The sequence below is a fragment of the Sinocyclocheilus grahami genome, unplaced genomic scaffold (genome assembly GCF_001515645.1).
Source record: "Sinocyclocheilus grahami isolate Dianchi unplaced genomic scaffold, SAMN03320097.WGS_v1.1 scaffold1038.1, whole genome shotgun sequence".
Classification (NCBI taxonomy): Eukaryota; Metazoa; Chordata; class Actinopteri; order Cypriniformes; family Cyprinidae; genus Sinocyclocheilus; species Sinocyclocheilus grahami.
The window spans coordinates 71142-84792 of NW_015506217.1; the positions used below are offsets into that span (position 1 = coordinate 71142).

General features: G+C 37.7%; 2 protein-coding genes across 2 annotated transcripts; one reads left to right on the plus strand and one right to left on the minus strand.

Annotated features, from left to right (window-relative positions):
- Nucleotides 1–401: 401 nt before the first annotated feature.
- On the minus strand, nt 402–927 carry LOC107565982 (E3 ubiquitin-protein ligase RNF180-like). The gene is made up of 3 exons (XM_016251326.1): nt 924–927; nt 717–842; nt 402–589 (listed from the first exon to the last, which is right to left on the minus strand). The coding sequence occupies exons 1-3, from the start codon at nt 925–927 to the stop codon at nt 402–404; spliced, it is 318 nt and encodes a 105-aa protein (XP_016106812.1).
- Nucleotides 928–8591: 7664 nt separating this feature from the next.
- On the plus strand, nt 8592–10108 carry LOC107565985 (5-hydroxytryptamine receptor 1A-alpha-like). Its single transcript, XM_016251330.1, has one exon. The coding sequence runs from the start codon at nt 8684–8686 to the stop codon at nt 9890–9892; it is 1209 nt and encodes a 402-aa protein (XP_016106816.1). The 5' UTR covers nt 8592–8683; the 3' UTR covers nt 9893–10108.
- Nucleotides 10109–13651: the final 3543 nt, after the last annotated feature.

A 13651-nucleotide genomic window follows, 5' to 3' on the forward strand; every position in this document is an offset into this window, starting at 1 on the left:
AGCATATTTTATGAATAGTTTAGAAGCTGACCCGTAGTTATGGATAGTTTCCAAACCTCTAGAGAAGACCTTTTACAAGTTTATTCACATGAAAATACAGCATGTGAATACAACTTGTAGTGAAATGAATAGTCCACTTGTGATTATCCATGCAAAGCTTCTCCACGCAGTCAGCCAAAATTCTGTAGGCAAACCACAAACTCAAAAATCACGATTAATCTTTACAGTAAACGGATCATCACACTCAATTTTAGCTGCATGCATTCTTTTCTCTCTGTGACTGGTTGGTGTTTCCTACACATAGTCCAGAAACAGCTGCAGTGTGTGATTCCCTTCTTCCCGACTTTTGTATTGTCCTAAAAGATCTGAAACAGCGCAGACAGCTTCCCTGTGCCTTCTCTTTAAAAAGAGAGGAAGAAGAAATAGCAGAAGATAATGAAACCAATGACCCAGTTGACAGAGTAGATGATCACCATGTCCATGTCAAATCGCCAGCCATGTGAATCATCCTCAAAGTTGAAGGCATCAAGCCGGTAGCCCCCGTGAGGGAACTGCCGTCTGCCGATTGGACTTGCCTGCCTTTCAAAGCCTAAGAAAGAGAGAGTGGGAGAGAAAAAAAGAGCAAGACAAAGAACAGTAAGCATTACTACCATATGAAGAATAACAACTGAATCTGAAGGGGAAATAAGTGGAATAGATGTAAAAAATTGTTTGACCTCCAAAAATTCGAAACAGTTTACGGCAGCTCGGAAGAGGCCATTTTGCACAGCCCGCTTTCTGGAAATTCTGCTTCCGAGACAGGTATTCCTTTGGGAAGAATGTACGGGCTGTATGGTTCAGTTCTGTGAAGAGTGGGATGTGTGAATTTATTTATCTGTGAATCATTAGTGTGCTCATGTGCATTACTTCCAGAAAGCCCAGACTCATTTTAAATGGATTTATCATATCTCATACAGCTTGTTTCTCAGATCAGATTCTGTCATATTTCATGTCATTTTTAGTGTTTGAAATCAATATAAGACCCAAATTTCTGCTCAACCACTGTGAAAAACCGTATATAGAGGGCAACTGGAATGAATTAATTTTCATCCCATTCATTTTGCCATTAAGAAAACAGATTTTTTAACAGTTCTCTATAAACCTTTTAAGACTATAGTACAGTGAAAATAATTTGGTGTCGAAACAATTTTAACTGAGAAATTGGTAGTAAATTTCACAAAGAATTAAGAAGACACATTGCATTAAACATGAAATTTTGAAGTTGAAAGACTTAATTTTTCTTGTAAAACTTCATATATACACAATACAACTACATATATTCACAATCATTTTTTACAGTGTATATGATGCCATCAAATATTCAGAACACGCTTATTAAAAAAAAAAGGAAAAAGAAAAGAAATGAAAAAAAAATTATATCTCAGAGCTGGTAAAAATGTTTTGAAATCCCTATGGACAATTTAAATGGTAAAAGTACTTCCAGAACCAAAGTGTCTGAAAAATGTAGGCGCTCACTCTTGTGCTCAGTCCCACTAAAAAGGTCTGGAATGTGAGGGAAGGGGTCACCGTGATTTTGCCAAGTAAGACATGTTCCTGGATCAACATCTTTTGATGATCCTGGATCAACATTAATGTCCAAAAATATAGACTTAACCCAATCCCTACCCCTAAACCTAACCCTACCCATAATTTATTCCTAAAATCAGTGGGAAATGATAGCTGATTAACAAGGGTGTAGAAGCACCTAACCCTGATTATAAGCCTAAAACAGATATTTCCTGAAAAGTTATATCTCTATTCTGATTGGTTGATTGGAATGTTGTTCCAGGATTAACAAGGAATTATAAAAAATAATACTAGTAGATTTTCTATTAACTAGCTATTTTTATTATTCTTTTTTATTAGCTAAAGTTGTGTGTGTGGTCTTTTAAACTCTTGGGTAACTTTAATAAATTCCCAAAAAGATTTAAAAAAAACATCATAATCATCAACAACAACAACAACAATTCCCAAAAAGGATTACAAAAATCACAACAATAACATGTGTGTCATTATCACCAAATACACATCTCATAAAAGCCTCCACATCCCACTTGACAACCCAGCAACGCTTCCTGTGGACACCAGAATCCTAACATCAACATCTCACATGGAATCTGTTAGTGCCTAAAATAAAGTAAAAACCCATCCTCTTTTATATAAATGGATATGAAAGCATTCACAGTGTTTTAATTGATATGGTATGTCACCCTTGAAGTGTGTGCACTCCAAAGGGAAAATAAACAGCCTACAACCAGAATTATTACCAGAGAAATGAAAATGTAGGATTTCTCTTTCTCGTCACTGTATTATGAAGGGTCCTTACTTCATCTGCCAAATCACAACCCACCCCACTTCTAGACTGTGGACAATGACAAATTGACAATGAGTACTAATAATCAGACCAAAACCAGGAAAGAAAACCACTTTTTAAGTGATGATTTCATAGGAGACACTTTGGGGTGTTGTGCATTAAAGGACAATCAGAATCATTGTAAAGAGAACTACATTTTAATTTTTACAATCATTTTAAATCTTTAATTTGGTTTTAATTGAAATTTTACGTCAATGATAGAGTGAGCATTAATGCTGATGAGTTTATTGCAGTGAATTCAGAATCACTAATGCAGAACCTGTTGATTGTTGAAAGATGCCCTCTGCTGGAAAATGATAAATTCTGAATGAATGATCTGTGGGTGATCATTCAGCTTTATAATGTGCTAGAGAAAAAAGGAAGTAATGAATAACATAATAATATATGAATATATGTAAGAAATGATGTACAGCCAGTTGACCATTATCGCAAAATAAACCTCAACATGAAAGAGTAATTTGAAAAATATATTTGAAAAAAAAATTGTCTGTTACAATGTAGAAAACAATCAGTCTAGAAACAAGACAAACACGGCAGCAAAATCATAAAAGTAATATATTATTATTATTATTATTATTTCTGCAAATCAAAGTTACTTGTTCTCCTCTAGGTTTCCTCTCATCCAGCTCTTTGTCTTTTACTAGTTTGGTGTTTTTCTGGGTGATAATTGCATTGTCTTGTTTGAACTGTTTTATATTTATTTGTGTTGTTTTGTTTTAGGTTTTATATTTATCATAAAAGTAATACTGTAGTCCCCTGATGCCATTTTAACCAAGCCAGTAAACATTTATAACAGCATTTGCTGACTATAGGTATTATATAAAACAATTTATATTGTTATAAATCAATATAAAACAATTTATATATATATATATGTATATATGTAAGGTCTTGTAGAAATATGTAGCAAATATAAACAATAAACATGCAGCATCAACATAAACTCATGAAATAAGATATATTAAATATTTATTTCCTTTTTTAAGTTTTTCATTTTGAGTTTTCATTATAAAATAATTTATTTGAATTTTACATTATTACTTATTTAATGCTTAGTATTAAATCAATTAAATCAATTTTATTTATTAATTAGACAAGTTATTTATTCTATAATAATTTAATCTTTGGCTCTAAATTAACAGAAAATATTACAACTTCATAGAATATTGTCTTTAATTTGTTGCATTGTTTGACTTTTTCATTTGTACCACCTTTGACAGAGACATTAACAATTGCAAATAAGTTTTTCTTATCTTCATTCGCTGTCAGTGTTCGCGTCTCTAGAAATGCAGCTGAAAAGAGCTAATATTCTGACAGAAAAGCTTCGGTCCTATTACAGCACAGACAGCATGTCTGAGTGTGTAAATACATGCTTGATTGCGTTTCTGTTTCACCTGCACGTTCTCCTGCTGCTGGCTCTCTCTCCTCCTCTGTCTCCTCCTCAGGCTCTTCAGTCGCTTCCTCTCTCTCTTACCCAGCCTGTGTTCCCCAGTGGGAGTGGGTGTAAGCAGGGATGAAGCCACGCTGAGCCCTGCTGGAGCTCTGCCAGCCTGTTCTCCAGCCTCCTGTTCCTCCTCAGAGCTGCTGAGAGACATCAGAGGAGCTCTGCGGTTGAAGGAGCCGCCCGCTTCCTGATCCTCGTGAGGGATTCGTGAGCCCCTAATAGTATCTGACCTAACAGGTTCTTGATCAGACCTCCTCGAAAGCATCACAGTCCTGCTATAGGGAGGAGGGCTTGTCCTATGGCATGGGGAAGTGGAGGTCTGCTGGCTGGCTGTGGACCTCAGCATATGCCCTGCCTGGAGATCACAGTCTGGAAAGTGCAGATCAGAGTATCCTCGTGGGGAGTTTTGCCCCCTGTAATGAGTCACCCGGTGGGCATTTGTATAGTCCAGACTGAACGTCTTCCTGTGGGCTAGTCTGGCTCCAAGTTTGGCCTTCTGGAGAGGCCTGACCTCCAAACACAGGGCCTCCACCGTGCGCCCAAGGTCCTCTTCTCCATGTGAGTCCATCTCAGATCGGACAACTTACTGTTGAACCGAAACACCCCCCCACCCCACTGTGCCCAACTCTACAACAGGCCAGGAAACATTTGAGTTCATTGTTGAAGAGGTGAGCAGGAACATACTGGCCCCCTGAGGTATTTTGCACTGTTGACAAAGGTAAAGGCCCCTAAATAGTGGCAGTTCAGTGACCCGATTGTCTCTGGGGGCCTATAGAATTCAAACAACCCACAATGCATGCATTGTGTTATAAGGGTGGCAAAATTAGGTGAAATAACTAGACCAACCTTTTTCAACAGACACCATCAGCTCTTTTTCTGTCTGAACAATCGGCAGCATATGAGAATATGACAGTCACGCTGACTGAAACGAAATCTGTGGTCATTTTATACAATTTGCATGTGTGGCTTCTACTTGACGCTTCATTTTTCTTTTTTTCCCCCAAACAGTCATTAAGTTAGAAGGGCAAGTTTTAAACGATTATTTTATTTAAACAATTATAATTTTAATGAAATATTATATAATATTAATATAATTATTCATATATTCTTAATATTTAATTCATATAAAAATATTTTAAAATGTATGTATATTTTAATGATATCTTTTTCAAATGTAATATTTTACAGTGGATAACAAAATAGTTGTTAATATGGATTTTTTTTGTAGGTAATTTCAAGAAAATGTTAAATCAGTTATAAGTTAATGCAAAATTATTTTTAACAAAACACATTGCAAAATTTCAACCATTAATAGATTATTCAGTTGTGATATTTTTATCTTAATTATTCGGTTATTGAATATTGAACTTTTTCAACTTCAAGATACATGTAAAACAGTGAAAGATATCTAAACTCTTAATGGCAAGCAAAGAAATGAAAAATACGTTTACAATAATAATAATATTTTTGATAACATTGAATAATAATATTTTTTAATGCGACAATCGTCTTCGCTTATGTCCTCCAAAGTAAAGGGCATAAAGAGTAAAATGGTGATGTCTCTTTAATTGTCCTCTGCACAGTTTTGAATATATGCAAACTTTCGTTGAGCTCAGTTTTTTTTTTCACACCTCTCACAACAAGCATGTTTTCAAAGACAAGTTGAATGGCATTACGTAAGGTTACGTAAGCACATTATCGCACATTTTTCATTATTAATCATGTAATGCGACAATCGTCTTCGCTTATGTCCTCCAAAGTAAAGGGCATAAAGAGTAAAATTGTGATGTCTCTTTAATTGTCCTCTGCACAGTTTTGAATATATGCAAACTTTCGTTGAGCTCAGTTTTTTTTTTCACACCTCTCACAACAAGCATGTTTTCAAAGACAAGTTGAATGGCATTGCGTAAGGTTACGTAAGCACATTATCGCACATTTTTCATTATTAATCATGCATATTGATAGGCTTTGCGATAGCCGTAGTAAAAAAAAATGCATTGATATTATATATATTCCAGCACTTTTTCAATATTAAATGAGGTGGGAGAAGGAAAGTCTATGCTGCATGAAGTCAAGAGTGATCTGAATCGTTGGGAAGAGGGGTCTCGTTCCACAATGCGTACTCATTATTTTCTTTCATCTTTTTGCCATGTTCTCACCAGATGGCAGCAGATTTCCGTTCTGGGGAACTCATGGAACTGTCCGCGGTGCTGAAAGTGCATTTCCCCGACGCATCTCTGCAACATAAGTCATAGGCCTATGGAGTACACTATTACAATAAATCTGATAATCATCAAAAGGTTTGTGATATTCAAAACATGAATACTGTCAAGATATATTACTGAAAAAAATGGTAACCTAAAAATGGTTCTAAATTAACTGGTAGCCTATTATTCCAATCAAAAAATATTATTTAGCATCACTGAATCAACCTAAGTACATTAATATAAGCAAAACTAATTTTGTATTAATCAAAACAGGTAAAAATAGCTCATTAAGGCAACAATTGCAGGTTACGACTTCTAATGATCATATAATAGCCTATGACACTATTTGTATACACATTTTTAATTATTCATCAGATCTAGCTATATGCACATAATTTTTTATCATTTCGTCATAATTATTTTTATTTCCAACAATTAAACTTATACATTCATTTGTCTCAAGTTTCAGATTTCAAGCTGATTTTCTTTATCTGCAACGAACATCTAATTGGTTGAAAGAGTGCAAGGACTTTTTCACTGCAAAATAGTGAAAGATGGCTGTGTGAAGAAATAAAATCGATCTTCATACAACATGTTTGCAGAAAATGTGCCTTTGTCAGCAAAACAAGTAACTAAGAAACAATTGACCAGACGCAGCACGTTGTTGAATTTGCCTGCGCAACTTTCTTAACAGCAACTGTTGAATATCTCAAAACATATTGTACTAGAACACTGCACATCCGAAAGGACAACTTTGTCCTGCTGTAAAGCTTGCACGGCCGCTCTGCAAAGTGCGCGCGCCAACCTCTCCTCAGCCATCTCTGACGCACTTAGCACGACTCGTATAAATGAATTCACTTCGTCACTGGGCGCCAATGATAGCAGCTCGAGCGTGCGGCACTTCCTGAGCCCGGAGCCCGGAGCCCGCCATGCGTCTTCAGAGCAGCGAGGTGACCGGCGCGAGGGACTGTCTCTGAGTGACCGCTCTCACCATGGAGAGTTACAACAACACCACAGAAAGCCAGGACTGGAGCGGGAACGCGACGACAGTTAGCGAAGTTGCTTTGAGTTACCAAATAATCGGCTCGCTTTTCCTGGCCGCGTTAATTCTGTTTGCCATATTGGGAAACGCGTGTGTCATCGCTGCCATCGCCTTGGAGAGATCGCTTCAGAATGTGGCCAACTATCTAATCGGCTCCCTGGCCGTCACAGACCTCATGGTGTCGGTTCTAGTGCTGAATATATGCAAACTTTCGTTGAGCTCAGTTTTTTTTTTCACACCTCTCACAACAAGCATGTTTTCAAAGACAAGTTGAATGGCATTGCGTAAGGTTACGTAAGCACATTATCGCACATTTTTCATTATTAATCATGCATATTGATAGGCTTTGCGATAGCCGTAGTAAAAAAAAATGCATTGATATTATATATATTCCAGCACTTTTTCAATATTAAATGAGGTGGGAGAAGGAAAGTCTATGCTGCATGAAGTCAAGAGTGATCTGAATCGTTGGGAAGAGGGGTCTCGTTCCACAATGCGTCCTCATTATTTTCTTTCATCTTTTTGCCATGTTCTCACCAGATGGCAGCAGATTTCCGTTCTGGGGAACTCATGGAACTGTCCGCGGTGCTGAAAGTGCATTTCCCCGACGCATCTCTGCAACATAAGTCATAGGCCTATGGAGTACACTATTACAATAAATCTGATAATCATCAAAAGGTTTGTGATATTCAAAACATGAATACTGTCAAGATATATTACTGAAAAAAATGGTAACCTAAAAATGGTTCTAAATTAACTGGTAGCCTATTATTCCAATCAAAAAATATTATTTAGCATCACTGAATCAACCTAAGTACATTAATATAAGCAAAACTAATTTTGTATTAATCAAAACAGGTAAAAATAGCTCATTAAGGCAACAATTGCAGGTTACGACTTCTAATGATCATATAATAGCCTATGACACTATTTGTATACACATTTTTAATTATTCATCAGATCTAGCTATATGCACATAATTTTTTATCATTTCGTCATAATTATTTTTATTTCCAACAATTAAACTTATACATTCATTTGTCTCAAGTTTCAGATTTCAAGCTGATTTTCTTTATCTGCAACGAACATCTAATTGGTTGAAAGAGTGCAAGGACTTTTTCACTGCAAAATAGTGAAAGATGGCTGTGTGAAGAAATAAAATCGATCTTCATACAACATGTTTGCAGAAAATGTGCCTTTGTCAGCAAAACAAGTAACTAAGAAACAATTGACCAGACGCAGCACGTTGTTGAATTTGCCTGCGCAACTTTCTTAACAGCAACTGTTGAATATCTCAAAACATATTGTACTAGAACACTGCACATCCGAAAGGACAACTTTGTCCTGCTGTAAAGCTTGCACGGCCGCTCTGCAAAGTGCGCGCGCCAACCTCTCCTCAGCCATCTCTGACGCACTTAGCACGACTCGTATAAATGAATTCACTTCGTCACTGGGCGCCAATGATAGCAGCTCGAGCGTGCGGCACTTCCTGAGCCCGGAGCCCGGAGCCCGCCATGCGTCTTCAGAGCAGCGAGGTGACCGGCGCGAGGGACTGTCTCTGAGTGACCGCTCTCACCATGGAGAGTTACAACAACACCACAGAAAGCCAAGACTGGAGCGGGAACGCGACTACAGTTAGCGAAGTTGCTTTGAGTTACCAAATAATCGGCTCGCTTTTCCTGGCCGCGTTAATTCTGTTTGCCATATTGGGAAACGCGTGTGTCATCGCTGCCATCGCCTTGGAGAGATCGCTTCAGAATGTGGCCAACTATCTAATCGGCTCCCTGGCCGTCACAGACCTCATGGTGTCGGTTCTAGTGCTACCCATGGCAGCCCTGTATCAGGTTCTGAACAAATGGACTTTGGGACAGGAGATGTGTGATATTTTCATCTCTCTAGACGTGTTGTGCTGCACCTCTTCCATCCTGCACCTGTGCGCAATCGCTTTGGATAGATACTGGGCCATCACCGATCCCATAGACTATGTGAATAAAAGGACCCCGAGACGAGCGGCTATCTTGATCAGCCTCACTTGGCTAGTAGGATTTTCCATTTCCATTCCTCCCATGTTGGGCTGGAGGAAACCAGAGGACCGTGCAGATCCCGACGCGTGCACAATCAGCCAAGACCACGGGTACACCATCTACTCAACTTTTGGAGCTTTCTACATCCCCCTCATTCTCATGCTGGTCCTCTACGGGCGGATATTCCGAGCGGCGAGGTTTCGCATAAGGAAAACCGTGAAGAAAACCGAGAAAGCTAAAATCGCGGACAAATGCCTGGCGGTGTCTCCGGCGCTGTTCCCGAGGAAAGCGAACGGCGAGGTGAGCAAAACTTGGAGGCGAAGCGTGGAGCCGCAACCGGGCTCCTGCGTAAACGGAGCGCTGAAACACTCGGACGACGGAGAGTCGTTCGAGATTACAGAAGTTCAGACCGTCTCCAGAAACCACCTGAGCCTGCCCAACAACCCTCAGCCGTGCTTCGAGAGCAGAAACGAGAAAAACACGGAAGCGAAGCGCAAAGTGGCTCTGGCCAGAGAGCGCAAAACGGTCAAGACTCTGGGAATCATTATGGGCACGTTCATTTTCTGCTGGCTGCCCTTCTTCATCGTGGCGCTTGTTTTGCCTTTCTGTCAAGACTGTTTCATGCCTGAGTGGTTGAGTGCGGTCATTAACTGGCTCGGATACTCCAACTCACTTTTGAACCCCATCATATACGCGTACTTTAACAAAGACTTCCAGAACGCGTTCAAGAAGATCTTGAAATGCAAATGTATTAGACAGTGAACGATGCTGTTTAACGGATGCTATATGCAGATATTGATTGTTAAAGAACTGCTCTAAAGGCATTAATACGAACGGACCCAGTGCGGGACAGTACAGCACAAGAAGAGGTAGAGCTCTGTCCTTGTGTATTTGTTAATCTGTGAAGTCTATCTGCTTCCACCACACAAAAAAAGTGCATATACAACTGGATGGATTCAGATTAGACCAGGACTCTCATACCAGCTGTGTGCATTCAATAATAAAACCCTTAAACAAACTAAAAAAAAAGTTTTTATTTTACTGAATATGATGAAAGCCACCTTTATCCGAGCAGGGAGCTGTGGTGGGATTGCAAGCACACAGAGATGTCAAGATCCAGCAGATCATTTATGTAGAAAAATGTAATGTGAAACCATTTCTCATTTCTATTTATTTTCAGCAGTTTTCTTATATGACATGGACTGACTGGAAGTACCTTGAAATAAAACATAACTCTAGATCATAAAAGTGGACTGTATTTGAATCATTGCATTTGGGGTGGGATGGGGCTCTTTAATGAGGTTGCAAAGAAAAAAAATCAAGTGGTTAACCACACACTGTTCAGGTGTATAATTGAACAAAGTCATGAACAAAAATATAAATTAAATGTATAGTTAGTATGACAGTATAATGCAACCTCCATGAAAGGATTATATTCTTTTTCATTTGGCATCTAGGTAAGCCAAAAATATTTAATTAGCATTCAAATATGTGCACTTAGATAATAAAGCACTATAAAGCGTGTGTTAAATGTCAGTGACGGTTAGTATCACAGATGCAGAGAGTACGGAACGATCAGTTTGCCTCAGGCACAGCTAGGCCATTACCCATTGGGCCTTTGTTCCTCTAATACTGCAGCCTTGCCACGCTGCATTAAAAAGTCACTTAGAACCCATAAACCAGTTCAAGTGATTAAAAATGAAAACCCTTATGTTTGTTCTCAAATGTTTTAAAGAGCCTAATAGGAATAGTTCACCCAAAAATTAAAAATTGATGAAAATTTACACACCCTCAGGTCATCCACAATGTAGATGAGTTTATTTCTTTGGCGATTTGGAGAAATTTAGCATTACATCACTTGCTCTCCAATGGATCAGTGAATGGGTGCCGTCAGAATGAGAGTCCAAACAGCTGATAAAAACATCCCAATAAACCACAGGACTCCTATCCATCAATTAACTTCCTGTGAATCAAATTGAATGTGAAGCTGCGTGTTTGTAAGAAACAAATCCAATTGTTAAGACGTTTTTAACTTCAAACCCTTGCTTTCAGCCAAAACACGAGTCCTCTGTTCATAATATTTATTTTTTCAGTGAAAAAGTCATTTTATCTGAATCATAAGAGAAATATAAGCACAACAAGCACCATTTACAAGCCAAAACAGTCTAAAACAGTTCTAAACAAATATGTTGGTAGATTTTGATGAGAAAGGTCAAAAGGTATGGGCTTTTACACTGAATGAAGCATCATTATGAATTATGGACTGGTATATTGTTAATTGTTAATTGATGGACTACAGTCCTGGTGTGATGTTATTGTGATGTTTTATCATCTGTTTGGACTCTCATTCTGACGGCACCCATTCAATACAGAGGATTCATTGGTGAGCAAGTTATGTAATGTTACTAAATTTCTCCAAATCTGTTCCGAAGAAGAAATAAACTCTTCTACATCTTGGATGACTTCAGGGAGAGTGCATTTTCATTTTTGGGTGAACTGTTCCTTTAAAATCTAAGGCAAATAAAATGACTTCAGCTATCGATACAGACATCCTCTGGTAAATTGAATTGGCTTATGTCACCCCAAACATCTTTTACACGTGTCTCCAGATGTTTAATTTTTTTTAAAGCTAGTCCTATAGCTTATAAACCTCCTCCACTTCCAGTGACATTTTCAATGTATCAAGTCAGTGGCCACATGCACAGTGTGCTGGGAGAGGCAATGGTGCAGAAATGTTATTCAAATAACATCCTAAGGCTCTGACCACACAGAACCCTGGCAAAATATAAATGTCAGAAAAGATAAATGGAAAATACTCAGCGTAATGTTTATGATTTGCCTTTCCCCCCTACATTTGTAACCTCGCTGTTTTACTGACACACTGCCATGTGACGAAGACGTTCGGAGGAGCTGACAGCATTGATAACATGACAATGGATATTGTGAATGAACACAAAGCACTCTCTGCAATATCCTCTGTAGGAGGGAAATTTTGCTGACTCACTCCTTTAGCACATAAAGGGCCCATGAACTAATTTGACCCATTTTCACTTGTGACATTTTTTTTAAATGTACCTGCACTTCTCATGACAGTGGTCATGCCCTCGTGTCAGTTATAAATGGCCAGCCACTAACTTTGGCTTGATTGGAAACTATAGGGGAAAGGCACAATATGTGTTTCTTCCCTTTTGTGCCCTGGAGTAAATTGAAATGGCCACAAGGAACATTCGCAAGGTCATTCTAACCTTGATACAATATGTGAGGCTAAATGACAGTGAACGAACATTTTGAAGTCACTCTTTTCTTCTGAGGAAAGTCTCAGTCTAGAGACAGCTAGTTTTTTAATGTGGCTGTTAGTTACTCAGCTGACCTTTGCTTTGGAGTATTAAGAAGAGATTAAGCTGTTTGTTTGTCATTTCTTTCTTTCTTTCATTCAAAAAAGTGAGTTATTGTCAATAACGTATGAATCCTCACTTCCTTGCACTTAAGCTCTGTTGGATCTTCCCCTGCTGAATAGCATGTTGAAGGCATATGAAATTAGTATAACAAGCTGTATCTGTACGATAAGTTGTGATAAAAACAAACGAGTGTTGAATCTCTGGATTGTAGCACATGACCTTGTTGAGAACTCCTAAAAGGACATCTGAAATCAACACATTATTCTACATAATAATAAAAAAAAAAATCAGCTGCTCGAATGGATGTTTAACTCCTTTACAATTCAGGCTAGTGTAGGTTAAAGTTTGGGGTCGATAAGAAAGTTGAATGTTTTTGAAAGATCATTCTTATGGTGACCAAGGCTGTTATTTGATGAAAAATACAATAAAAATTGTAATACTATTAAATAATATATTTTATAATAACTTCTATTGTAATATTTATCCCTATGATGGCAAAGTCTTCAGTGTCACATGATACTTTAGAAAGCACTCTAATATGCTGATTTGGTGTTTAAGAAACAGATGTACTACTTTAATGTTTTTTGAGAACCATGATCATTTTTTTCAAGGATTTTTGATGAATAAAAAAGTTCAAAAGAACAGCATTTATTTGAAACAGAATTCATTTGTAACACTATAAATGTCACTTTTGAGCAATTTAATGCTCCCTTGCTGAATTACAGCATTAACTTTTTTTTCAAAAAAATAATCTTACTGACCTTGAAGTTTGAACAGTAGTGTATTTTTTGCAATCTATAAAAATTTTTATGATAAATAATATAAAAATACAAAACAACATAACAATATAAATATATAATAATATACAGTATAAACTAGGCTATAAGCTAGGCTCTTTTGAACATAATGAATAATTATACAATGCATTGATCTCTCCCAATGGCACTTTCAATATCTTTTATCAAATGTTTCATTATAGTATTTCAGTGAGCTAATTTTAGAGGGGTTTATTTACAAAAGGGATGACAACAAACTCCTTTTAAGACTGTTAAAGTGAAAGGCCCTAATGTATAGATGAGTTCATGCTAATGCATGTTTAGCGAGTCATTATCTCAGTCACTTC

Bases quoted from the DNA above. Each gene is read 5' to 3' on its own strand.
- LOC107565982 (XM_016251326.1), bottom strand. The intron at 590-716 runs GTCAAACAATTT...TCTCTTTCTTAG, and splicing joins ACTGTTTCGAATTTTTGGAG to GCTTTGAAAGGCAGGCAAGT.
- LOC107565985 (XM_016251330.1), top strand. From the start codon at position 8,684: ATGGAGAGTTACAACAACACCACAGAAAGCCAAGACTGGAGCGGGAAC.